The sequence below is a fragment of the Lathyrus oleraceus genome, chromosome 6 (genome assembly GCF_024323335.1).
Source record: "Lathyrus oleraceus cultivar Zhongwan6 chromosome 6, CAAS_Psat_ZW6_1.0, whole genome shotgun sequence".
Classification (NCBI taxonomy): domain Eukaryota; kingdom Viridiplantae; phylum Streptophyta; class Magnoliopsida; order Fabales; family Fabaceae; genus Lathyrus; species Lathyrus oleraceus.
Genome location: NC_066584.1, coordinates 231,987,088 through 232,013,485, shown reverse-complemented (window position 1 = coordinate 232,013,485; position 26,398 = coordinate 231,987,088). Strand labels below are relative to the sequence as shown.

General features: G+C 38.9%; 1 protein-coding gene across 1 annotated transcript; it reads left to right on the top strand.

The window, feature by feature from the left end:
* The first annotated feature begins 3,471 nt into the window (after positions 1-3,471).
* On the top strand, positions 3,472-4,743 carry LOC127094918 (uncharacterized). Its single transcript, XM_051033677.1, has one exon. The coding sequence runs from the start codon at positions 3,472-3,474 to the stop codon at positions 4,741-4,743; it is 1,272 nt and encodes a 423-aa protein (XP_050889634.1).
* Positions 4,744-26,398: the final 21,655 nt, after the last annotated feature.

The window sequence follows — 26,398 nt, the reverse complement described above, 5'->3', positions numbered from 1 at the left end:
TGCATACCTGGAAATTCAAGCTCAGATTTCTCATTCCATAGAGATCTTAAGAGAAATCCAAGGTTACAGGGGTGATGTACATCACCCCAGCTTTATTTTGGTGTATGGCTCGTGCATTTTTGTTGAGGTTTAAAAACCTGCAACTGGTGGCCGGAATCAGTTGGTCCACCGGAGAAGACGGTGGTTTCCACCACCGTCCCCAAGTGGATGCGCCTGGGCCATTGGATGACGATTAAATGATCTAATCCTGGCCTTTGTTTCACTTAATTTTTTTTATTCAGTTTGTAACGCGTTTGACTGTGGACCATGGTACGTGCGCGCTTCTGAGCCTTGGATGTTGCCACGTCAATTAATGAAGTCCATCCAAGGGGCGTTGATTTTCCTATTTTCTATTTTTCTGTTTTATTTTCTTTTAATTACATTTTATTTCAAAAATTCATAACTATTTTATTTGGAATCACAAAAATATGAAACCAACACTAAAATTTTTCTTGAAAAATCTAGTTTCATAATCTGATTTTTAATTATTTTTGTGATTCCATTTAATATTTTTTGTGAATTATTTTGTTTTTAATAGTTTTTAATTCATTTTAAATACTTTTTGATATTCAAAAATTCCAAAAATATTTTCTTAACACATATGGATCATGATAAGTCTATGAAAAATATTCTCATCAATTTCTTGATTGATTTGAGATTTATTTGAGATTTTAGTTCATTGGTGTTATTTTTCTTTGTTTTTAATTGTTTTAAAATAATTTCTGTTTTCAAAAAATGTTGAGAAAATTTGTCAAACCTTCTTTGACCATGTTAGACTTATGATAATTCAATTGGACTTATTCAAGTTGATTTGAATTGAATTTGAAATTTGACCATTATTTTGTTCATTTTATTTTATGCTTTATTTTAATTCCAAAAATACTAAAAAATATGTTTGGCTTTGTTAACTTCTAATCTTAATTTCTCTTCTGTTTTACATTGATTGATGTTGATTTTATTCACATTTTGATCATTGTATTTTGATTATGTCATTTGAATTCTCATTTTGTTCAATTCATCTTCATCTCTTTTCTTCTTCTTTTTCTTTTGGCCAATGAGTTAATGATTTGTGGTTAGTCTTGACATATGGGAGGCTTAACCTTCTTTGGTCCAAATCAAACTCAACTTGATCAAAGATCAAGTGAGTTGCTTTGTGTCCAAGATAGGTTGCTTCTTGGTCAAGCAAAACACCTGAAATCCATACAAGGCTTTCCTTCTTTTCTTTTGGCATGGCAAGTTGTAGGAGCTTGGCTTACTAGTCATGATCTCTAACTTGTGTTTTTTGCCTATAGTTTTATTGACCGGCCTCAGATAGGTGTGACTACTACATTAGTCCACTTACGATTGCTTAACATAGCGCTAAATTGTTTTATGACACACTAACATTGACTACTAATTACTAACCTTAATTCAAGCATTTAATTCTTGCAATTTACTTTAATGCAATTTAATTTCTTGCTCATTTATTCATATTGCTTTTTACTTTGCTCGCTTGAGCTCATATTTTATGTTTATATTATTTGCCTTTTGCTCACTCGAGCTCATTATTATGTATAAATATATTGTTGCTTTGTGCTTGTTTTGTCTTTGTTTGTGTGAACGCGATGCAAAAAGGAGAAAGGACTTAGAATTAGGACCTTACCTATGCTTAAAGGAGTTCAAGAGCAACCAGACCTCATGCCTTTAGCATGCTAAACTTGTTGAAGAGCAACTAGTCCTCATGCCTTTAGAATGCTAAATCTTAAAGTATACTTCAAATGACCCCTAATCTAAACTCATTCTTTGTCTATTTCTCTTATTGTATTGTGAACCTTTTGATTTTTTTTTCTTGTGTGATAGGGATTCCAAACTTGAGATAGTAGGAAGGACCATTGTCATGAATAGCCAAGGTTTGAGAGACAAGCCAAATGGAGATCCTAGGAGCTTGAATATAATATTTGTTTTGATTGCTTGTTGCTTGCTAAGTCCAAAGGAAATGAGCATCTTGAATCATCTTTATGATCTCAAGAAAGGAACTTCAAGGGTTTTATCTCTTCTCTCATCTTTGCATGTTTAGGACTAGCCCCTCTCTTCTTCTCTCCACTTTAACCCAAGCCAAACTCATTTTGTGCAAACATTGACATTGTTTTCAAAACTAGAAACCTAGGCATTATGCCTTTGATTTTTCAAACTCTTTTCATTAATACTTATTTTGAATGAACCTTAAGTCGACTTTGACTTCATTTTTGTGAATACTTCTAATTTGTAAATACAACTCACTTCAAGTGATTTTTGTGGTTCCAATGGCCACCTTTGTTAAAACCTTTTTTCATAAACATTAGCCATAGGTTTGAGTTATCATAGTGGTAATGTAAACCTCACCTTATCCTTAGTTATTGGACTATAAGTCTTCCATACTTATTATAGGGTGGATCCCTCACTAGTATGTTGAAGCTCTCCTCACATGGTGGATTGTTGGTTTAGGTTGAGTTTTCTCCCTTTGATAACAAAAGACCTTAAGGCTTTTGGTCAAATCAATTAACCAATCTTTTTGAAATTTTTACCCCGAACTACGAGGTTTTGATCCTACCTTTTTTATGGTACGTAGGCAATGGGTTCATCCATTCAAACAACAAAATTGTAAATAATATGCATATTCTCTTATCATCTCCCCAATCATGTTTGCACAAATCTTATGATATCATAGAGAACATTACTCAAAATCATTTCCAGTGGGGAGGTGAACGTGTTGCTGTAGAAAAACCAACTCCGAAAGGAGGAATGTATGAAGTTAATGGCATAGACCGCTTCAATGCTAAAGTGGGTGTGTTTATTCAAAAGATTGAAAGCTTGGCCATAACACCAGTAGCTATCGTAGTTGCTATAACACCAAACTGTGAATTATGTGGAACCCTTAGGCACACTAATGTTGATTGTCAGTTATTGCCTGGTGTTCCCACCGACTAAATAAACTATGCTCTAGGAAACTCATATTCAAACACTTAAAATACTGGTTGGAGAAACCATACGAACTTTTCCTATAAAAGTAACAATGCTTTGTTTCCACCAAACCGAGCACCTGTTATTCCACTTGGCTATCATAAAGGAGCCCATGTTACTCCACAAGCACCTAGAAAGTCAAATCTAGAGATCATGATGGAAAACTTTATGAATGCTCAAGATCAACGAAACAAAGAATTTGTAAATCAAAATGCTCATACGAGTGAACTGATGAAACAATTGTCAAATAAGTTTGATGTTATGGCTACCCATAACAAAATGTTAGAAACCCAAATCTCCCAAGTAGCCCAACAACAAGCCGCAGTAGAAACCCTAGCTGGAGCATTTCCTGGTCAACTACAACCAAACCCAAAAGGCCATGCTAACGCTATCACACTTCGAAGTGGAACAGAATTAGATGAACCAGTTGACCCAAGAATCCAAAATCCGACCATGTACCAAAATTCCGGTAAGGGAACTGAAAAGGTAAATGAACTAACCAATGATGGAAAAGAAGACGAAAGCGGAGAGGAAAAAGATAAAGAAACACCTTATGTGCCTCCGCCACCATACAAACCACCTATACCTTATCCCCGAAGACTTGTTAAGTCCAAAAATAAAGGACAATTCAAGAAATTTGTAGAACTTCTGAAGCAACTTAATATCACTATACTATTCACAGAAGCCATTACGCAAATTCCTTCATATGCTAAGTTTCTTAAAGAGATTCTATCCAATAAGAAAAAGCTTGTGGATGATGAAACTGTTATGCTTACTGTCGAGTGTAGTGCTATTATTCAAAACAACATGCCTTCTAAACTGAAAGACCCAGGTAGTTTTTCCATACCATGTGTAATCGGAAGTTATATCATAGACAAAACTCTATGCGATTTAGGAGACAGTGTTAGTTTAATGCCCTTATCCACATGCGAAAAACTCAATCTAGGAGAATTAAGACAAACAAATATGTCTCTACAACTAGCTGACCATTCTGTTAAATTTCCAATAGGTATGCTAGAGAAAGTTCCCGTTCGTATAGGACAATTCTATATCCATACCGACTTTGTAATAATGGATATAAAGGAGGATTCCCACATCCCTATTATTTTAGGAAGACCCTTTTTAGCCATAGCCGGAGCCATCATACATGTGAAGAAAGGTAGGCTAAAATTCGAAGTTGGAGAAGAAAAAGTTGAATTTCTCTTAGCTAAATTCCTACAAGCACCAGCTATAGACGACTCATGTTGTTTCTTAGGAGTCATCGACGAATGTGTGAAAGAAATGGAGAAGGAACCATCTAAGTATACTGAAGTGCTGAAGATTCCAGCACCTCCTATATTCAAAGACGATAATTGGCGTGAGCCATGCGTAGATGATATTCTGAGAGAATGTCTAGCACTAACACCAAATACAATGCCATTCCCAAAGAAACCTTCAATAGAACTCAAAACACTACCCAAAGATCTAAGGTATGAACTTTTAGACACCGAGCTTGAAAGACCAGTTACAGTCAATGCTGACTTAGGACAGATAGAAACCGAAAAATTACTTCATGTCTTAAGAAAATATCAAACAGCTCTAGGCTATAACATCTCCAACTTAAAAGGAATAAGTCCCTCTATATGTATGCATCGCATTATGCTAAAGGATAACTGTAAAACCTCTAGAGAGCATCAGAGAAGAGTAAATCCTATCTTGAGTGATGTAGTAAAAAATGAGGTATAAAAGCTATTAGAAACAGGGATTATATACCCAATATCCGATAGTAATTGGGTCAGCCCGATACATGTCGTTCCAAAGAAGGGAGGTGTTACCGTTGTTAGTAATGAGAAGGGAGAATCCATAGAAAAAATAACTCAAACTGAATGGAGAATGTGCATAGACTATAGAAATTTAAATAAAGTCACTCGTAAAGATCACTTTCCATTACCTTTCATTCATCAAATGCTTGAACGACTAAGTAAACATTCTCACTTCTACTATTTAGATGGATACTCAGGATTCTTTCAAATTCCTATCCATCATGATGACCAAGAAAAGACTACTTTCACATGTCCTTATGGTACATTTCCTTATCGATGAATGTTATTTGGACTGTGTAATGCTCCTGCAACATTTCAGAGATGCATGATATCGATCTTTGCTGATTTTATAGACAACATAATAGAAGTATTTATGGATGACTTCTCTATTTGTGGGAAAAGCTTTGAAGGATGTCTTTCAAACCTATAAATGGTACTTGAGAGATACGTTAAGGTCAATCTCGTATTAAATTGGGAAAATGTTATTTCATGGTTTGACAAGGAATTGTACTTGGACATGTTGTATCCGACTGAGGAATTAAAGTGGATAAAGCAAAAATCGAAATTATAGAACATCTTCAACCTCCGAAAACCGTTAGAGAAATTCATAGTTTCTTAGAACACGCCAGTTTCTACCGACGATTCATTAAAGATTTCTCTAAAATAACAAAACCACTAGCAAGCTTATTAATGAAAGACATTGAATTCATATTCGACGAAGAGTGCTTAAAAGCGTTTGAACATCTGAAAAATGATCTTATTACCGCACCCATTATGAAACCGCATGATTGGAGTAAGTCATTTGAGATAATGTGTGACGCTAGTGATTATATCGTTTGCGCTGTCTTAGGATAAAGAAAAGATAAAAAGCTTCATGTTATTTACTATGCAAGTAAAACCTTAGGCAATACGCAGATGAACTACGCCACCACAGAAAAAGAACTCCTAGCTGTTGTGTTTGCTTTAGATAAATTTCATTCCTACTTAGTAGGAGCAAAAATGATTGTCTATACCGACCATGCCGCAGTTAGGTACTTTTTAAGTAAAAAGGATGTTAAGCTGAGACTTTTGAGATGGATTATACTCTTGCAAGAATTCGATCTAGAGATCAAAGATAAGAAAGGCACCGAGAACGTGGTAGTAGATCATCTATTTAGGATTGAGGATCTAAAACCCGAACAAGTACTCATCAATGACGATTTTCCTTACGATCGACTTGTAGTCCAGTTAGAAAACGAAAGTGAGACGATTGAATGCTCTTTAATTTATAATGACACAGAACCTAATGAAGTTATAGAATCTATTTGTACCAAGATTGTCCTACCATGGTATGCTGACTTTGTCAACTACTTAGCCGCTAGAGTGCTTCTACCAGACTTAACATACTAGTAAAAGAAGAATTTCTTCCATGATCTTAAACATTATTATTGGGATGAACCATCATTTTTCAAGAGAGGTGTCAATGGTATTTTTCGTCGATGTGTCCCTGAATCAGAAGTAAATCATATCATATCTCACTGTCACTCTGCATCCTATGGAGGGCACGCAAGCACCTCGAAGACTTGTGTGAAGATCTTACAATCTGGCCTCTTTTGGCCTAATATATGGAAAGATATCCACATCGCAATTAAAAATTACGATCGGTGCCAACATACTGGAAATATCTCTAGACGCGATGAGATGCCACTAAGAGGTATCTTAGAATTAGAAGTCTTTGATGTCTAGGGTATAGATTTCATGGGTCTTTTCCCATCTTCTTTTGGTAACAAATACATACTCGTTGCAGTTGATTACGTATCAAAATGGATCGAGGCAGTAGCCTCTCCCACTAACGATGCACGAGTAGTAGTTAAACTTTTCAAGAATCAAATATTCCTTATATTCGGTGTGACAATACTCGTAATTAGCGACGGAGGATCTCACTTCATTTCTAAAATATTTGAAAGATTATTGCTTAAATATGGAGTTCGACACCGTGTAGCAACGCCATATCACCCTCAAACAAGTGGGCAAGTTGAAGTTTCTAATAGAGAAATCAAAAAATATTAGAGAAAACCATTGCAACTTCTAGGAAAGATTGGTCTGCAAAACTTCATAAAGCTCTATGGGCTTATAGGACAGCTTACAAAACCCCGATAGGAATAACACCATTCAAACTAGTTTATGGTAAATCATGTCACATGTCTATGGAACTCGAGCATAAGGCTTATTGGTCCATCAAGACCTTAACATGAACTACACAGTTGTAGGCGAGAAAAGAATTTTGGATATCCATGAATTAGAAGAACTTAGATTAGATGCAAATGAGAGTGCCCGTATTTATAAGGAAACAACCAAATAGTGGCATGACAAACGAATTACAAGGCGAGAATTCAATGAGGGTAACATAGTCCCTCTCTTTAATTCTCTACTCAAATTATTTCCAGGCAAACTTCATTCTAGATGGTCTGGCCCTTTTGAGGTCATGAGAGTTTTCCAAAGTAGAGCTATGGAAATAAGAGGTAAAATTAATGAACCACTCATTGTAAACGGGCAGCGACTTAAGCACTACCACAATGTAGAAAATAAGAATTTCTGCATGAGCTACAAATTAGAAGAGATGCCCGCTCTTTCGAAAGATTAACACCGTTCCAAATTAATGTCGAGCTCCTGACATTAAACGAAGCGCTACGTGGAAGGAAACCCACGATCTTTAGTCTTTATCATTTCTTTTTAGTTGTTTTCATTTTTATTTTTATTTTTATTATATGTTTGTTTTTATTATTATTACTATTATTATTATTATTACTACTAAATATTCTAACACTTCCATGCGGTACCTTTTACTAATAGTATAACATTTGTTTACTTTAAGGCTAACATAACTTAGGATATCTTATCACTAACTTATGAGTATGGAGCTTGTTGATAATATGGAGATTATATTTAGGAGCGAAAATCAGAGGCGCCATTTTGACATGTTAGCACAGAGGGAAATGACACTTTCTATTTATCCTGATGGATTGACCCTGACTACCTTAGGATTAAGACACATGTTATGTATCTTTTCAACCAAGTAGGTTGGGATGATTTTGTTGTGACGAAGAGGTATAACCAATACCTTAGGCTCACCCTTGAATTCTTGAGTTCCCTTTATTATGACCCTAACAAAGGAATATGATTTGGTAGATGCATGACTACATTTAGGCTCTTCAGAAACAAGTACCATTTCACCTACCGTGAGATAGCTGAGTTACTAGGATTTCCTAGTTGCTCTGATGCATACACCATTGCCTCTGATGATGCCTTTACAGAACTTGACCTTAACTTTTTATGGGGAACCATAACCAGAAATTATCATTCTGAACCTCACACCATGTTTTTCGTAAACCACAATCCTACTATATGTTACATTCATTAAATCCAGACCCATACCCTGTTCGGTAAGGAAGAGAACATCACCGTTGTTTCTAGGGACGAACTTTTTATCCTCCACTATGCCTCCCAAGGGAGACCAGTGAATGATGATGCCTTTATGTTAACAAACCTCGACAAGATTGCCCGAGAAACCTACTGCACTATTATCATTAGAGGGTTAGTAACCATGATTGTTGATGCTTTAGGCCTAAGATACCCACTTAACCGCTTACATGCTTTTGGAGGTATCTGTCCCATGCACCTAAACTTCTGTTTCAATCGAGGCATCACTGCCAATTTAGGACTGGCAGAGTTTGAGTTATTGATTGATAACAAAGTGGTCTGGAACTTTACACTTATAAACCATGAGAAAACTAATGTCCACAACCGTGATAACTAGTTTTATAACTTAGAGGGCCAAGGTGAGTCTCATACACCTCCTGATAGTCCTCAACCTTATGAGAATCCAAAAGCCATTTTTCCTGATGCTAATTCACACGCCTCTGGTGCATATCGTATTGTTCCTCTTGTTGATTTCGTCACTACTATACATGATTTGTAGTTTGAAGTTGATTTCATTAGAAGAGAATTTAATTCTCTTCAAGTGGATCTCCTCGGATTTATGGATGTTCTTAATGAGCAGTTCAATCATGTTTTTCAGCAAGTCCATTCCTTGCAACACTCTTTTGGACCGAATGTTAGATGCCATGATGGCTAGTGTTGATTGATTTTACTAGAGTTTCCCTGTTTTCTAGTTTAGTATTTTTAATTGTCATCAGTTATTTCCCTCCGTTAATTTTCAGTTTGTGTTTACTTTATTGTTGATATATCAACGTGAACATATGTTACTACTATCTTTAATTAATGTAATTTCCATTTCAGTCAATTATTTTATTCCATCGCGTATTATTTTAGTTCTTGCAAATTTTATGCTTCTTAATTATGGCTATTAGTTTTAATTATTTCCACTAACTGTTTTATGGCCTTAGGAGCATTTACCTGCAGTAATCTTAAGAAAAAGCTGAAAAATTGCTCATTTTAGGTTAATTGCGTCTGCCATTATGCTAATAGCGTTAACCATTAGCTTCGAATAAAAATTCCAGCAGTTTAGGCAAATGGCGTTCGCCATATGCCAAATGGCGATCGCCATATCAGGAAAACAAACCGTTTTCCCTATTTTTCTTTTCTCTCCTACGTGTTTTTCCAATACCCTTCATTTAAATCTCTTAAACTTCCTACTCTAAACATCAATAACCCCAACTTTCCACTCCTAACCATTCCACTTCTTCAAATCATTATAAAATCCACAAACACCCATTTTCTAACTTCACAATCATTTCCTCTCACTCTTCTCTCCTCACAACATCCATAATCTTTTCTTCCAATTTCTCTTTCCCTTTGTTCAAGATGCCTCATAGAGTAGTTAGACCAAGAATATAGATTAACTATATGGGAATTGTGTTTGCCGAAGGAATCGATGGAGAAAATCAAAGGAGCAGATACCATAAACTTTTCAAGAGGGACGTCTTAGCGACGAGGTACCCCGATGATGATATCCTTCATGATTTGGGTTTATTTAACAGTGTCCATTGGATGCTTAATAACCTAGGTATGTCTCACTTTTTCTCTTTAACTAGTCCTACCTATATTCGACTTACCTACGAGTTCTTAAGTTCTTTTTCGATAAACCACCCCTATAGGAGGATCCCGTACCAATGGCATTGCACACTTTAGGATATTCAATAAAGATTACGATATTAGTCAAGAGCAAATGGCCAATTTATTTCCGTTTCCTCATGGATACGAGTATGCTTTCTAACACCCTTTAGAGAGTGAATGGGAATCTAGCGCTCTTGACTTTTGGCAGCAACTAACGGGCAAAACCACCACCGACTGAGAAGGCCTTAAAGCTACCGATATCCATAACCCAACCATTAGGTATTTGGACCATATTTTGGCCAACACTATACCTGGTTGAGAAAATACCAGAAATGTAAATTCTAAAGATCTTTTCCTTATTTATTGTGCCCTATTTGAAACCAAAGTTAACCCAACACCATTCTTATTAACACACTTCTAGTCCACCAGTGTTATGACATGAAGTCATGTTTGTGTTGGATGGTTGATTACATCTATAGCCCTTGCGTTGAACTTAGGCACGGAGTTGGCTACACTTGAGCCATTAGAGACTCCTTTTGCCGACCTTGACTATTGTTGTAGCATGCGCCTTATCAAGAATAAACCAGATGGCAAATATTTTCTGATGATTAGTAACCGAGAAGTGAGGGGAGTTACTTTACCTTGGGTCGCACGCATCAACGTGCGAATGAGCACTAATTGGACTTTTGATCTTAATGCCCCTGCGCCTGATAACAAGGATGGACCTGATCGCATGGAGCAAGATGCTCCCCAAACTGGCACCCATGCACACGCCACACATGCTTTTCCTGACTCTTTTGCAGGTACCTCATCCGGGTATTAGCCCTGCGAGGAGTACGAATACACCTCCAAGTGGACAACTCTTGATGACATCTTGAGTGAGCTTAGACATCGAAATGATGTTGATGTGGATCTGACGTGCTACTTAGGAGTATACATAGGCAACAGGAGGACATGAGGGTCACCATTGATCAGATCAGAGAGACTCAACTTGACTTTATTGGGAGGATCGAGCTCAACATGGGTGACCTCACCGAGTAGATGAATGGAGTACGCATGGAAGTATCAGACTTACGGAAGTATATGCAGCATGTACCTTACCCTGTGTATGGTAAAGGCGTATTGGACGTCACAGAGGTCGTGGCCGACATCACTGAGCCCCCTACCAGGTTTTACTACTCATTTCTCCGCCTTGCACTAAAACATTAAGGATAATGTTTAATTCAAGTATGGGGAGGATCTTTACCGCTTTACTTTTCTATTATTTACTGCTTTATTTTTCATTTTCATTTCTTTCCTAGTTGTATTTTTCATTTTCATTATTTTCCTAGTTAGTTCTTTTTAGATTTTGGTCGAGTCATACATGTGCTGTTGAGTCCTATTGCATGATATTTTTCTTTTGTTTGAAAATTTCTTTAGATTTGACCCCCAATGATAAAAAAAATGTTATGATTCAATAGCATGACACATCTATAGTATAGTTTCTTTCTCATTTTTAGGCTTTGTTAGATAGACTTGGGAAAGTGTCGATAATATCGGTACCGTCCTAACACCCTAAACTCCCTAAGTATGCGACATTGATTTGAATAACCATTATGCCAAGACCTTAATTCTAAGTTTTTTTAAGTAGCCCCTTGAGTAGTTTATACTAGCAGTCAACACCATCCTAATGCACACATGAGTATGGAAGTCGATGCAAATAAGTGTATGATCTCAAGCCAAAAAATACATATAATGAATAAAATCTGTGATAAGATTTGTCCCTTCTAAGTTAAGTGATCCTCACCCGACCATTTGCTAAGTAAGTGCGAAAAAGTTGAAAACGAGATCATGGTCACTAATAGGTTCACATCCCTTGAATATGTATGGATAATGGGCTTAATGTGATTGTGCTAGAATGAAAAAGAGGTTGAAAAAGAACAAAGAATATAGGTCGAGTTATAATGGCATGATTCAAATTGGTTTTGCATAGGGGGGAGTTTTTGTCCGTGTAAATGCGGATGTGTGTCACTATGATATCCTTGTTATTGTTATCTAGTACCTATTTATCTAGCATTAGCCTAGTAGTCTCGTACTACTTAGAGTGTCTTCGTGCCTATGTTTCAGACATTGTACTTAATTGTTTTTTCATATGCGTTGGGTGATTGATTAAGGACAAGCAATAGTCTAAGTATGAGGGAGTTTGATAACGAGAAATCATATCGTGTTTTTAGGCTTATTGCACATGTTATCCGTCTATGCTTTTATGTATTTTATCACCTTTTACTTCTGTTTTATTTGTTTTGCAGTTGATAGCCGATTTCATTGGAGATTTGGAAGCCTTATGGAAAAGGAGCGAAAAAGGAGCTAAAGAGGAGCAAAAGAGTTGGATTTGGCCATTCTGAACAAATGGAATTCACCACCTGCTAGATGGTGTTCGCCACCTCCAATGCCTGCCAAGTCACTTAAGTTTTGAAGGAATGGCATTCGACATTCCCCTAAAGGCATTCTCCATTATCATGCAGAATGCAGTTCTGCATAGTGGGCAGTTTTTCTAGCAGTTTCTCAACCTCCACTCCCTCCACTAGGTCTACACGTTCCAAGTTGTTGCAAAGGGCCTGAACTCTCTATATAGGGCCATTTTTGGAGTGTTTGGCATCCATTGAATTTGTGCGAAAGCTCTGTTAAAATTTCTTCTTAGTTTTAGGTAGAAAATCACCTCTAAAGTGACAATAACTCACATCGAGGGATTGTCACACCTTTTTAATTTTCGTATCGTTTGTACTTTGGATCAAGAACAAGTTTGCTGCCATTTTCAAGTTTCATTTTACGTAATTTCAGGTTTTTTTACCGCTTTTAATATTTGTATGCTTGACCACTTTTCATTACTTGCATGCCATGTTATTCTCAGACTTAAATGCTTTAATCATGTTGTTTTCAATTAATACCATGCATTGCTAAATTATCTTGAGTTCGGCGTATGAGGATCATCGTTACCTATGACACTCGGTAGAAATAATAGGCGTGAATATATGATTTAATCATGTTCTGGCTTTAGTTTCCAAATGTATGTTTTATTGTTTTGGCACGAGGGTGAAGAACAAATCAAGGTTCAGTCTGATAGCGCGAGAGTGTGAGGAAGGAACCGGATAATGGAAACTAGGCATCGATCCTAAAAACAGCGAGAGCGCTTTAGGAATTATTTAGGATCTCATTTACTTTCAAACTACGCTTTCTAAATAGAACGGGTGAGCGAGAGAAAAATCCTGTGGTCAGGAGGTGTGGTCTTTGTCGATAGCGCGAGAGTGTGAGACGGGACCTTTAAGTCGATATTTTTTACATAACATAATAGAGTCGTATTTAGTGCCCGAGTTCTACCTAAGCCCTTAGGAACATGAAATCCATATTCCGGGCTCGTTTTATCATAACTTTTAGACCTTTAAAAATTAGTATATTTATTCCCGTTCATAACCCTATAACCTTTAGCCTTAGCTTTTCACTACAACGATAGATAACATTAGTTTGACTATTGGTCTCTACGGGTTCAATAATCTTTTAAAACTACATGATAGAATGTGCACTTGCAGTCATCATCCGACATACACGTCTGGACACGATCAACCGATGACCATAATATCATATGGTTCGACAAATAAAGCATCAGTTTTGTTTCATTCTCCTCCTCCTGACGTGGTTTCTTCTTGTCAGCAAACTTGAGTTTGCCATCCTTTAGAGCATTTTGCACCAGGTCCCTGAAAAGTAAACATTGAGAAGTATTATGACGTAAAAAATTATGGAATTTACAAAAACCTTTTTTCTTTCTTTGTTCTAACGAAGGGACTTTACTCCCTTTTGGACAACAATTTGTCCATCGGCACCCAACAGATCAAAGATTTCGTCAAACTTAGTAACACCAAAGGTATATGTTCTAGCAATTTTTTTTCTCCAGTTTTAGGCTCTACGAGATTCTTCCTGTTTGAGGGTTTTAACAGCTTTCATTTATAGGGAGTCCCTGGCTTTAGTTCGGCCATATTAACCTCGTTTTCCTCTACATACTCGTACCTGGGTCAGATGAGTTTCCTATGTTGTCGACTTCGACATAATCTACTTTCTTTTTTCTGAACTTTGAAGTTCTTACTTTTTCAGCTTTCAATCGTTCGACTTGTCAAACTCTATCGGCCAACTGGGCCATGTCTCTCAAGTATTGGGTGTCTAACTTCTTCCTAATAGAGTAGTCAAGACCCTATGCTGCTAGCTCAACTAACTTATGTTCTGGAAATTGAGTAAAGAACCTCGCTTTCAAGGTTCTGAATCTATTGAGATAATCGTCAAAGCATTTATCCATATTTCTCTTTACGCTGAATAATTCCTTGAGACTAATATTACATTGCCCCATGTAGAACTGCTCGTCAAAGGCCCTTTCTAGTTAGGCCCATGTAAAGATGAAGTTTAGGGGGAGGGTGGTAAACCATGTGAAAGCGTTCTTTGTCAATGAGATTGGAAAATACTTGATTTTCAAAATCTCATTATTAGCTAAATCACCAGCCTTAGTCTGATACCGGGCAACATGTTCGACGATGGACTCACTAGTGTCACCAACGAACTTGGTAAATTTTGGGACTTTCTAGCCCCTAGGAAATTCAGCTTACCTTACATACTCCGCTAACGGGGATATATAGTTTGGCCTATGGAGGCCTATGTTGAGACTATTCTGGACCAAAACATGTTCGACGACGTTGGTGATGTTATCCTGTACCCCCATGTTGTTCTGTCGGGCTTGTCTCAGAACTTGGTCGACATCTTGGTTGCGCTGCACTAGGACCATATTGAGGCCTTCCAGCCTTTGATCATTTTCGACAATCCTCTTTTCTTGAGGGATAACCCCCTGGGGAATGTTAGGCACTAGAGTTGGTGGCACTGGTGGTGCCCAAAAAAAGTCAACAATCTTACCCATTTGGTGGGCTAATTGTTGATAACTCCTAGTCGTGTTTTCTAGAAGTGGTGTAAACATGTTGCCTACATGTTTTGTAACAGCATGAACCATATCGTAGTTGCTTTCATCCATTAACTATCTCATGACTTAGAGAGAGTTATTGGTTAAAGACGAAGCATCATACGGAGGAAAATACCATATTCCTCTTAGTAGTTGTACTAGTTGGCCAAATTTTTCCATCATGGAAACTGAAGCCAAATATGGTTTAAAGGGCGTTGATATTAGCATCACGCTCTCTGAATTTATTGATGTACTAGGGTGCAGACTTGCCATCATTGTAGTTGGCATTACATACGGTTGTTCCTTTTGAGGAAACAAGAAGCCTAAATAAGGAGGCCTTTGGTCTCCTGGATTCCGCAATTCTCTAACGACAGTTGGTGTGGTTGACACCTATGGTGATGAAATCCCCACATCTGGTGGTACAGAATATGCCACTTCTTGGCTTATGACCATAGGCATCTCCTCGACTGAGGTTAAAGCCACAGGATTGTTGATGCTAGTAACCATCGGTTGTCCTCCTGGATTTGGAGTATTACTTTGGGAAGGGGTTTGGTTTTTTCGAGACATACCAGAAAGACGTTTACCATTATTTAAGTGCATACAACACAGAAACTTACAAAAAAGGAAGACACAAAACAAAGCGTAAGACATTACTTTTCTACAAATATATTCATACAAAAGGGTCCCACCGAACGTGCCATTTTTTAACCTGCGTTTTTGGTAAACAATCACGAGTTTGAAAGTCTATGAGATTAACTCGAAGAATATCCAAATAAATTTATGCAAATAACTTATGTGAACACAGGTGCGTATGAATTGAATGTAGCGTGACAAAAGACTTTAAATGAAGTCAAGTTGTGATAAATGATAAGGTAAAAATAAAGTAAATAATATTAAATAAAGAAAAGGAAAAAGTACATGTTCCATTTAAGGAGACAAAAAGATTAAAAAAAGATGGACGCAAACGCATACATGTTTCTCGCTCAACTGTTTTTCTCTATGACTCGGGTACTCCAGTGGCATGGAGAGTATGTGTGAGTTTTACGAACTTTGATCCCATGTATGAGTCTACTATTTATTATATTTATAAGGTAACTGTCGATTATGGTTATGACCACTAAGGGATTTGTTGTGTTTGCTCCACGTTCAGTCTTTCAGGTTCCCACTAGTGCGCTTACATATCCTCCAAGACGCTATTTGTTTGTAACCCATGTTGAGTGGTAACTACTTTTCCACCTCTTCACGATCTCTCGATGATAACTGCTCCAACATGTTGTTGACGATGCCTATCAAAGCTTTGAGACTTATAAAATTACCAAGTCTTTTATACCATGTTGTTTGGTCGGCCAACCCTTTTGGTGAAATAAGGGCTTCTGTCGACTGTCCTTTTCGATATTTTGGACATATTTCCCAGAGATCTGGATTTTTAGGGGATTTACCCATGAGAGTCCTTCAAACAATATCTCATTATGTTGATGGTTTGGGCAAGCCTTCGTCGTTGGCTTGTCGACGACTAACCATTAATGCTTCTCTTAAAAACACTTCATTAATGTTTATTCAATAAATATATTTTCGTTGACATTATTTGTTGACTTTCTAATAGCTGAAAATATAAGTGTAACATAAGCGTACCCGTGAAGACGGGGTTGTGCTAAGGCTGATGAAAGCGAGAAGGGATCATTTGAAGACGCTTGTCGAGGAAGCGACTGAGGAAAGGATGATTCGGAAAACAAAGGTGAATGGTTTGAAGAAAATTCTCAAAGACACTCAAAATTTCCTAGAAAGCACAGAGGAGCGCATTTCTCGACTCACGGATGAAGTCATGGTGGCCTTTGTTAATCATTTTGAGGAAGCGAGAAGGTGGGTGGCTCTCCTTTATCCCCATCTAGATTTGAGTCATCTGGACCCCTTCAAGGTGGTTCTGAATGAGGAGTTGGTGGATGAAGAATGACTTTTTACCCTCTCCCACTCTCTTTTATTTTTATTTTTTTGTTGTAATTATGATTATCCTTTTCTATGACCTTTGTAATTGCATGGAACAGTGGCGCCCCTCATAGGCGCCTTATTGTTAATTATTTTCAATGTTTAACTATTCTTATCATCCTTTTCTTTAGATGTCTCGTGTGTTGGTGTAAGCCCTAGAGGCCAATGCTTTTGGTACTTGTATCGAATTATTTATTAATAATAAAAGGCTTTTTCTTTATTATGTTTGTTTAATAAAGTCCCTAGAATAGCTAGTCCGTTTAATGTATCAAGTGTGACTTAATCATGAGATCACATTAAACATAAGGACACTATTCTTAAAGTATCCGTAGTCGAGCTTTATTATGAAGTGGGATAACATTAAAGCATTAAGACTATTATGTATATAGACTAATGATCACATCTTATGGATCATGGATAAGGAGTTATCAAGTCTTAAACATAGGTAAGAATATTAAGAGTAATATTTATACTAGATTGACCCGATATGAGAATACTATATAGAATGTTATGCAAAGTGTCATAATTTATTCTCATGGTGATAATGGTGTATACCACCCTTCGACCTGAAACCACTATGGACCCTAGATGTAGAGTCGAGTGTGAAGGAGAAGAGCGATCCAAAATGCAACGGAATTTAAAATTTCTCCTTTAGTGATCCTTACGAATGGGTATGATCAGTGATAGAATTGTTACCTCTTGTGGAGATTGTAACCTTTGATACAGATCTACCGAGCGATCACAAACGTTGGACGATGACAACGCCTCTACTCAGTCCACACGAACGGATTCCTTCAATCTCAGTGCTAGCTGCTACGAATGAAGGCTTTGAGTGAGAGAGAGAGAGAGAGAGAAATGAAATTACAACTGCACTAATGCTTCTACAAAAGGGTTATATTTATAGAACCACTTGTGTGGGCTGCAAGCTAAAAATCCCACTTAAGTGTATGTGGCCCATATCTTATAATATGCCAAAATCACTTAAGCGCGTGGTACCTTACTGTCGCATACGCGAAAAACAACCGGCGGTAAAACACACAGAGCCGCCACCGTGCGTTATTTATCCCAAAGGAGGGAAAGGAAACGCTCGAAGTAAACCTGAAAAAGGGAAAGGAATGGCCTTACGACCAGAGATTGCAAGGATCGGGAGTCGGTTACGCAAGGGGAAGGTATTAGCACCCCTCACGTCCGTCGTACTCGACGGGATCCACACTCAAAAGAATAGATAAAAGGTTGCTAAATAACTGCTCAAAGAATGCACACCCACTGGATTAATAAACAGGATGAAAGAAGACGGAGAAAGCGGACTCGGCAGGATGTCGCATCCTGGGCCTACGTAGTTTGTCATACACAAACATCAGAGTCGACGTAGTTCGGGGATATGGGAAACGTGCTCGCTAGGACATCGCATCCTATGCATACGTATCTTCTCTAACCAGAGTAAGAATCAGAGCACTCGTAGCTCGGCTAACGCACGCCGAAACAAAACACTAAACCAAAGACGCTGAGACATCAGAGCAAACACACAACAGGAAATGGAATGCCAATCGCTGGGCTTACATCCAACTCCGAACAAACAACGCAAATAGGAAACGGAATGCCAATCGTTGGCCCTACATCCAACTCCATAAAAGAAATAGGAAACAGATAGCCAATCAAAACAGGAAACAGAAGGCCAATCGTTGGGCTTACATCAGACTTCTAACAAACAACAAACAAACAGGAAACTGAATGCCAATCGCTGGACTTACATCGGACTCCAGACAAACGCACACGAAAAGAAGAAGGGTCTCAATTGCAACTAGGGCAAGAGAAAAGGAAGGTCTCGATCGCAACGAGGGCGAGAGAAAGGGAAGGTCTCAATCGCAACGAGGGCGAGAGAAAAGGAAGGTCTCAATCGCAACGAGGGGGAGAGAAAAGGATCAAAGTTAGTTGTCAGTCAAACTCGACAAGACATCGCATCTCGTGCCTACGTATCTCATCTGAACATGAGAATCAGAGTTGCCGTAGTTCGGCTAAACTATTTCTATTTGTTTTGTGTTTTGTAAGTGAACGACGTCACTACGCAATCTACCGGATGCTCGACCTTTGGAGACTTACTCACCTGTAGCAGAAGGACTTAACGTGTCCTTAAGAGGGGATAATGTTTGTTTGTGTTTTAGGAAAGCTCACGCAAGAAAGGAAGTCCTAGACGAAGGAACCGTGCTACCTTAATTGACATGCAAACGAGAGACTATGCGAAGTCTAGCAATCCTATGGGGATACAATCACACCACACAAAAACATAACATGAAGTAAACACACCAACAAGGGGGCTCAAACATCAAGGGTGAGGCTTTAGTCAAGGGGTCATATCAACCTCGACAACCAAGCCGGGCTTTAGTCAAGGGGTCATATCAACCTCGACAAACAAGCCAACTGGAAGGGTATCTGAGGGCTCTTAACCACTGACATTGACCGTCAGGGTGAGCAGATGAAAGGTAATGAGGATAAGACCTTATAGCTCTTAACCCGGGCCTGGGTGAGCTTAAATCAATGAAGACGTGGGGATCCAGAATGAGGGACCCTACTCCACTGGACTGACTCTATATACAAGGATCTTGGGTTAGGTTCAAGAGCCTCAACACGTGGTGCGAGCATAATGAACGACTCAAACGATTAGCAGGGGACTGACTGCTAGTCCCTTCTATTTTCCAATTGCCTCTTCACTTAGGAGGACTTCAAGTACATGGCACAAATATAAACAATCACAGTCATTGCCTCTTAAGGAGGACTTCAGCCAAATGCCTGCCAAAAGAAACGACAGGGCTTCCAGACTACATGGAGTTTAGAGGATGACTACCTAGGTGGTATGCCAACCACAAGCAAAGCACAGCTCAAGCAATGAGCTGAAGCTACTAAAGTACCTCTTGAAGAGCAGTCAATGGAAACTGTAGATTCAAGGCCTTGCAAGTGTCCAGATCCAATCCTGAGATGATGACTTGAAGTTTGATGTATGAATTGAAGCTTGGAGATGCTTGGATCTAGCTCAAATGGCAGCTTCCATCTTCATGTTCTTGAGCTTGCACAACTTGATTTTGGCTCGAATTCTTCAATCAAGAGCTTGATCTGCACTCAATGATGATCAGAGAACACGAATATGCAATAAAATTCCAGTGCTATGTGGAAAATTTTCAAGTTTCAATGGAGAGAAAAATTTGGAGGGAAGAGAAATTTTGGATCTAGAACTTGTTAGAATGAGAAATTCTGTTATGATTAAGGCTTTATACTATGTGTTAATCATGCTGAAAAATGTAATTAGCAATGGTTAATGGAAAATTAATCAAATATGAGGTGTTATGCACAAATTGCAAATTCACCTTATGCATGGCAAACCCACGTGAACAGTACCACATTATCATTCAATTACACTTAAAATCAATTTATGAACACAATGGAATGATCAAAAGGCTCATGTGATGCACCAATTTTAAATTCTTCATTTTCCCTCCAAAAACCACATGTATGCACCAATGATCATATGAGATTTTTCCATGCAATGCAATGATAGATTTGGAAATTATAGGTCAAAAGAAGCAATTTGCAAAAAGAGTGGACCAAATTGGAGTTTTGGATCAAAAGTTATGGCACTTGGAAGTTCTATGCACACTTTGCAATCATTGGATCATATCTTCTCAACCATCCATCAGATGCTCCTGATCTTAGACTTTTTGGAAATGGGAGAGAAAGATATTCAACTTTCATGTTGGACAAAATTTCATTTGAAGCTTCTTTGATGTTGGAAAGTCAAGTTGAAAGTGGTCCAAAAACTTGCCATTTTTGGAAACTTGAAATTACAGGTCACTTTCCATTTTTGCAAACTTTTGATCTGGCTTCAAAATCTTCAAGGTAGATGTTTGACATGATGAATAAACCTCTTTTGGACATGAATGAAGTGTCTCAAACCATTTCTCCACCTCCTAGCCCTTAGTTGACTTTCAATTGACTTTTATGGGCCCCAGATGACCTGGCAATGCACTGATGACTTTTGAGCCTCCAACACTTGGTACAATAGCTTCAAAATGAACCTTGATTCATATAAGCTCTCTAGAATAGTCATGTGGCCTTCATCTTAAGGAAATGCTTGCCTCTTGCACTGATGAATCCTCTTGATGCCAGTTCCAGTTGATATGGTGCAATGCAATGTGTAATGTTAATGACCTAAAAAAATGAAATGAATGCATGAATGAGTGCAAATTTGAGGTGCTACAGCTGCCCCTATTCAATCAACTGGGAACCTGAACGGGTGAGAGTAACGGCTGTCAGACTTTCAAGGTAAACAGGGATTGAATACCAAAAGAACTTGGAATTTGCACTCTGCAGGGGATGATCCAGGAAAAGAATGTTCACCAGCGGCTGCTTCTACTAGGGATTTGATATTAACAACTGGGCCAGACAAGACGTTTACCGACGACTCTACTGGGGATTTTGATACTTATCGATAAAAAGAACCACGACCAGACGTCAACGGACGAATGGGAAGAGAAACCACGACCATACATCAAGAGATGAATGGGAAAGAGAGACCATGCCCAGACGCCAACGGACGAATGGGAAGAGAAACCACGACCAGACATCAACAAATGAATGGGAAAAGAAACCACGACCAAACATCAACAGACGAATGGGAAGAGAAACCACGACCAGACATCAACAGATGAATGGGAAAAGAAACCACGACCAGACATCAACAGACGAATGGGAAAGAGAAACCACGACCAGACATCAACAGATGAATGGGAAGAGAAACCACGACCAGACATCAACAGACGAATGGGAAGAGAAATCACGACCAGACATCAATAGATGAATGGGAAATGAAACCACGACCAGACATCAACAGACGAATGGGAAAGAGAAACCACGACCAGACATCAATAGATGAATGGGAAGAGAAACCACGACCAGACATCAACAGATGAATGGGAATAAAGAAGCCACGACCAGACGTCAACAGACGAATGGGAAGAGAAACCACTACCAGACGCCAACGGACGAATGGGAAAAACTCGACCAGACATCAACGGATGAATGGGAGAAAGAAACCACGACTAGACATCAATGGATGAATGGGAAAGAAACCACGACCAGACATCAACAGATGAATGGGAAAGGAAACCACGACCAGACATCAACAAATGAATGGGAAAAGAAACCACGACCAGACATCAACAGATGAATGGGAAAGAGAAACCACGACCAGACATCAACAGATGAATGGGAAAGAGAAACCACGACCAGACATCAACAGATGAATGGGAAGAGAAACCACGACCAGACATCAACAGATGAATGGGAAAGAGAAACCACGACCAGACATCAACAGATGAATGGGAAAGAGAAACCACAACCAGACATCAATAGATGAATGGGAAAGAGAAACCACGACCAGACATCAACAGACGAATGGGAAAAGAAGCCACGACCAGACGCCAACGGATGAATGGGAAAAGAAACCACGACCATACGTCAACGGATGAATGGGAAAAGAAACCACGACCAGACGTCAAAGGACGAATGGGAAAGAGAAACCACGACCAGACGTCAACGGACGAATGGGAAAGACTTGATGTTACGGACATCGAAAGATGATGTCTACTGACACCAAAAGAAAGGAGACCCACACGGGGATCAACACGACACCTACTGGTATCGTAAGGATGACATCTACATATGTCAAGATAGGGCAGACACTTGCCGGGGACTAAGTTGGGGAGTCAAGCTTTCCTTCCACGGACGGGTGAGGAAATAAACCTCTCTGGGGATTGTCAATCCTAAATACTGGCAAAAGCCATTGCTGCAAATGTGCCATACAGATTATTGAAAAAGGATCCGCCTCTACTGGGGAAATGGTTCAATCTGCCAGATGCAAGGGGAGGAAAAATCCTGCTGGGAGAGCAAATGACCACCTTGCTGAGCTCACCATTTTGATTCGATCTTCCAACTATGTGGGGAGTAGCTCTGCTGGGGATGCTTGCTGATCTGTCATTCTCGGAACGACAGAGAAACCAACTTAACTAGGGAGTCACTTATTGGGGAAAACACCAACCTCTCGACCGTGCTGGGGAAACCAATTCTGAAATCGACCCAGATGACCCAACGTCGCGATGCTAAACTCTTCAGAGTAACATCTTCACCAACCGGCTAAACCAATTCTCGAATTGTAACCACGGTTTGGGGTTAACTTATGCTTGTAATGCTGATGCATAAATTTTACAGCGTAATGCTCCATAACCATGGAAATGCTACGCAATTAATGATGCAATATGCTATACTTTTCTAAATGATGAATGCATAAAAAATGTCCCCCTCCGGGGACAACACTGGGGAGCTCAAGGAACTCTGCTGAGGAACTCAATATCACTCTAGTCTCCACCCTGCTGGGGACTAGTACTGCTGCTGGGGAAAGGATAATCCTCACTGGGGATGACCTTCACCGAACTCGATCCGCTTGGGGACTTCGCTGGGGAAAACAATCCACATCCGTATTGGGGAAACAACCCTCTCAATCCTGCTGGGGATTACAGCAACCTCCATACCTGGCTGCCGAGGAACAAACTACCCACAGACACCTTCGCTGGGGAAATAACAACCGTCAGACTCGCTGGGGAACTAACAGTCCTCAGACTTGCTGGGGAAATACTCGTCTCGACCCTGCTGGGGATTACATCAAACTCCAAACCTGGCTGCCGAGAAAACACCGATCTCGAATCCGCAGGGGAGATAACGACCTCGAACCCGCTGAGAAGATATGGCTTATTGGACACGGACCGCCCGTCGACTCGTCGAACACTGGTGTTCACCATCCCACCACAGTGTTGACTTTCCATTTTTGAGAGCTCCTAGACTCATCCAGTCTCTTCTGATTCATCTTGTATTCTCGGCTTTTCTCTGCTTTGAGACAATCGATCTCCTCAGATTCGGACCAACTCTCTAGTTCTCAGACTTTGAAGAGTCTTCTTGATTACCCTCTAGGATCGTCGCAATTCTTTCGCCGTCTTTTCACCGTTATTCTGTCCCTCATCCCTAATTGGACTCCACGGGGATCTTTTGTCAAACGCTTCACATCACAACCTGCAAGTGAGTGAAAACAACCAACAGCACCTGCAAAAGAGACCGTTAGATAAAAGCGTGCCCCAGGCGTGCCAGAATTTCAACACCTAGGTCACTCAGACTTCCGCGTAAGATTTCACGTTTCCAATCTTATAAACATGCATCGGAAGGGACCTCTATGTTTCAAAATGCAAAAATTCTTTATCAAAACAAACGGATGTTTTTGCAATCAAAGCGGTTATGAAAACAAAAACAAAATTATTTGACTGAACATGCATTTTATTGGTTGAAAAGGGTGGCTCGTAACTGAGCAATACACCGGAAGCAATCCCTGAAATGAGGTAATTGCGCATAAAAGGAAAAAGCTATCCTAATGGCAATGTGAAATCGTGATCTCATCGAGTTCCAACTCGGTTACACCCCATATGTCCTCGAGACTCTCCGCGCTTTCTGCCTTCTGAACAAGACGCTTCCGACCGATCTCTACCGGGGATTATCCATGTTGTAACACCTCAAAATTTGCCCTCCTCTCTTGGGACTAGATTAGCATATTGCATTTCATTTTGTAGTACATTAGTCATTGCATATTGCATATCATGTGAAAACAAGCAAGTCATCCTCCTAAGTCTTACTCAGAAGATAGAGAGGTTGAGAGATTCATGCCTGAGGGTCTTATTGAATTGATCAATCATCTGAGGGTTGCTCTTCAATTAGGTTTTTATTGGTTCCTCAAGGAGGTTGAGTATTATCTTGGTTGAAAGGATATGTCACTATCATCATGGTCTTATCATCCTCAAGGGGTTCATTGTTCCTGATCATGTTCTTTAGGATTAGGGTTTTGACCTTTGGTCAACCCTAATCAATGTCATTCTACCAATCAGGGATCTTTAAGGAGATGAGGTATTTGGTGATGGTGTGGATCACATGATCATTTTATTGAGCTTTTACAATCTAGGGTTTCATTTTGGAGCCATTTCATCAAGTGGTTGAGGCTCAAAGTCATCTGAGCATGTTCAAGTCATCTGTCAACTAGAAAGTCAACAGAAAGTCAACTGAGGGCTAGGAGGTGGAGAAATGAGTTTCAACATCTCATTCATGTTCAAAAGAGGCTTATTAATCATGTCAAATGCATATCTTGAAGAATTTGAGGTCAGATCAAAAGTTTCCCAAAATGGAAAGTGACCTATAATTGAAAGTTTCCCAAAATGGAAAGTTTTTTATTCAAATTCAACTTGATCTTGCATCATCAAAGAAGCTTCAAATGAATTTTTTCCCAATATGGAAGGTGAATATCTCTCTCTCCCATTTCCAAAAAGTCTAAGATCATGAATTTATGATGAATGGTTGAGGAGATATGATCAAATCATTGCCAAGGATGCGTGGAACTTCAAAAGGCCATAACTTTTGATTCATAACTCCAAATTTGGTGGTTCTTTTTGCAAAATGGTTGTCATGACACGAAGTTTCCAAAACATCCATCATATTGCATGAATTTCCATCATATGATCATTTGTGCATTCAAGTCAATTTTGGAGGGAAAATTGAAAATTCAAAATGGTGCATCATGGGAGCTTTCTAGCATTGCCATTGTGTGTGGAAGATGATTTTGAGTGACTTTGATCAAGCACTTGGCACTGTTCACGTCCATTTACTACATGCACCATGCAAATTTCCAATTTTTGTCACCACCCCTTATCTTGCTTAACTTCAACTAAACCTTGATTAATTTTAATTAAAATAGGATTAGCACATGGTATATATACTAAATCATAACAGAAATTCAAGAGGTTAATCATTTTTTCACCATTTCTAGATCTAAAACTTTTTCCCTCCAAAATTTTCTCTCAATCAAAACTTGAAAATTCTCCACATAGCATAGCATTTTTCTTCCATATTCTGGTTTATTGAGTGTAGTGGATGAAGAATCAAGCATTGGATCATTAAATTCGAGCAGAATTTGTGCATACTCCAAGCAAACTCATGAAGATGGAAGTGGAAAATTAATCAAGATCTAGTTCGTTTCAAGCTTCAATTCACACATAAAGCTTCAAGTTATCATCTCAGGAGTTGATTTGGATCATTTGAAGCCTTGGATCGTGCGTTTTTAGGAACTGCTCTTCAAGAGGTTCAGTTTTCGAATCTCACAATTCTTAAATCCATTAACATGTTTAGGTAGAGCTTTTCATGCTGATTGATCTGATATAAAATTCGTGTGAAATGGATGAGAAATGAATGAGTTATGCTTGATTAAAGTTTGACATGTCAAAATGTTTTTACTCGTATCTCTTAATCCATGGCTTGTTAGGCTTAGATATTGATTGATCTGTAACCTACATTGGAAGAGCTTTCTGTTGATGTATGCATTTCGAAATTCTGGAAACAATTTCTGAACACATGCACTGTAGCGCCACCGTCTTCGCGAAGAAGACGGTGGAAACCTCCACGCAACGTACGCGTATCATACGCGTACGACCTG

What these genes read in the sequence shown, in the direction of transcription:
- LOC127094918 (XM_051033677.1), top strand. Translation starts at nt 3,472, where the DNA reads ATGTACCAAAATTCCGGTAAGGGAACTGAAAAGGTAAATGAACTAACC.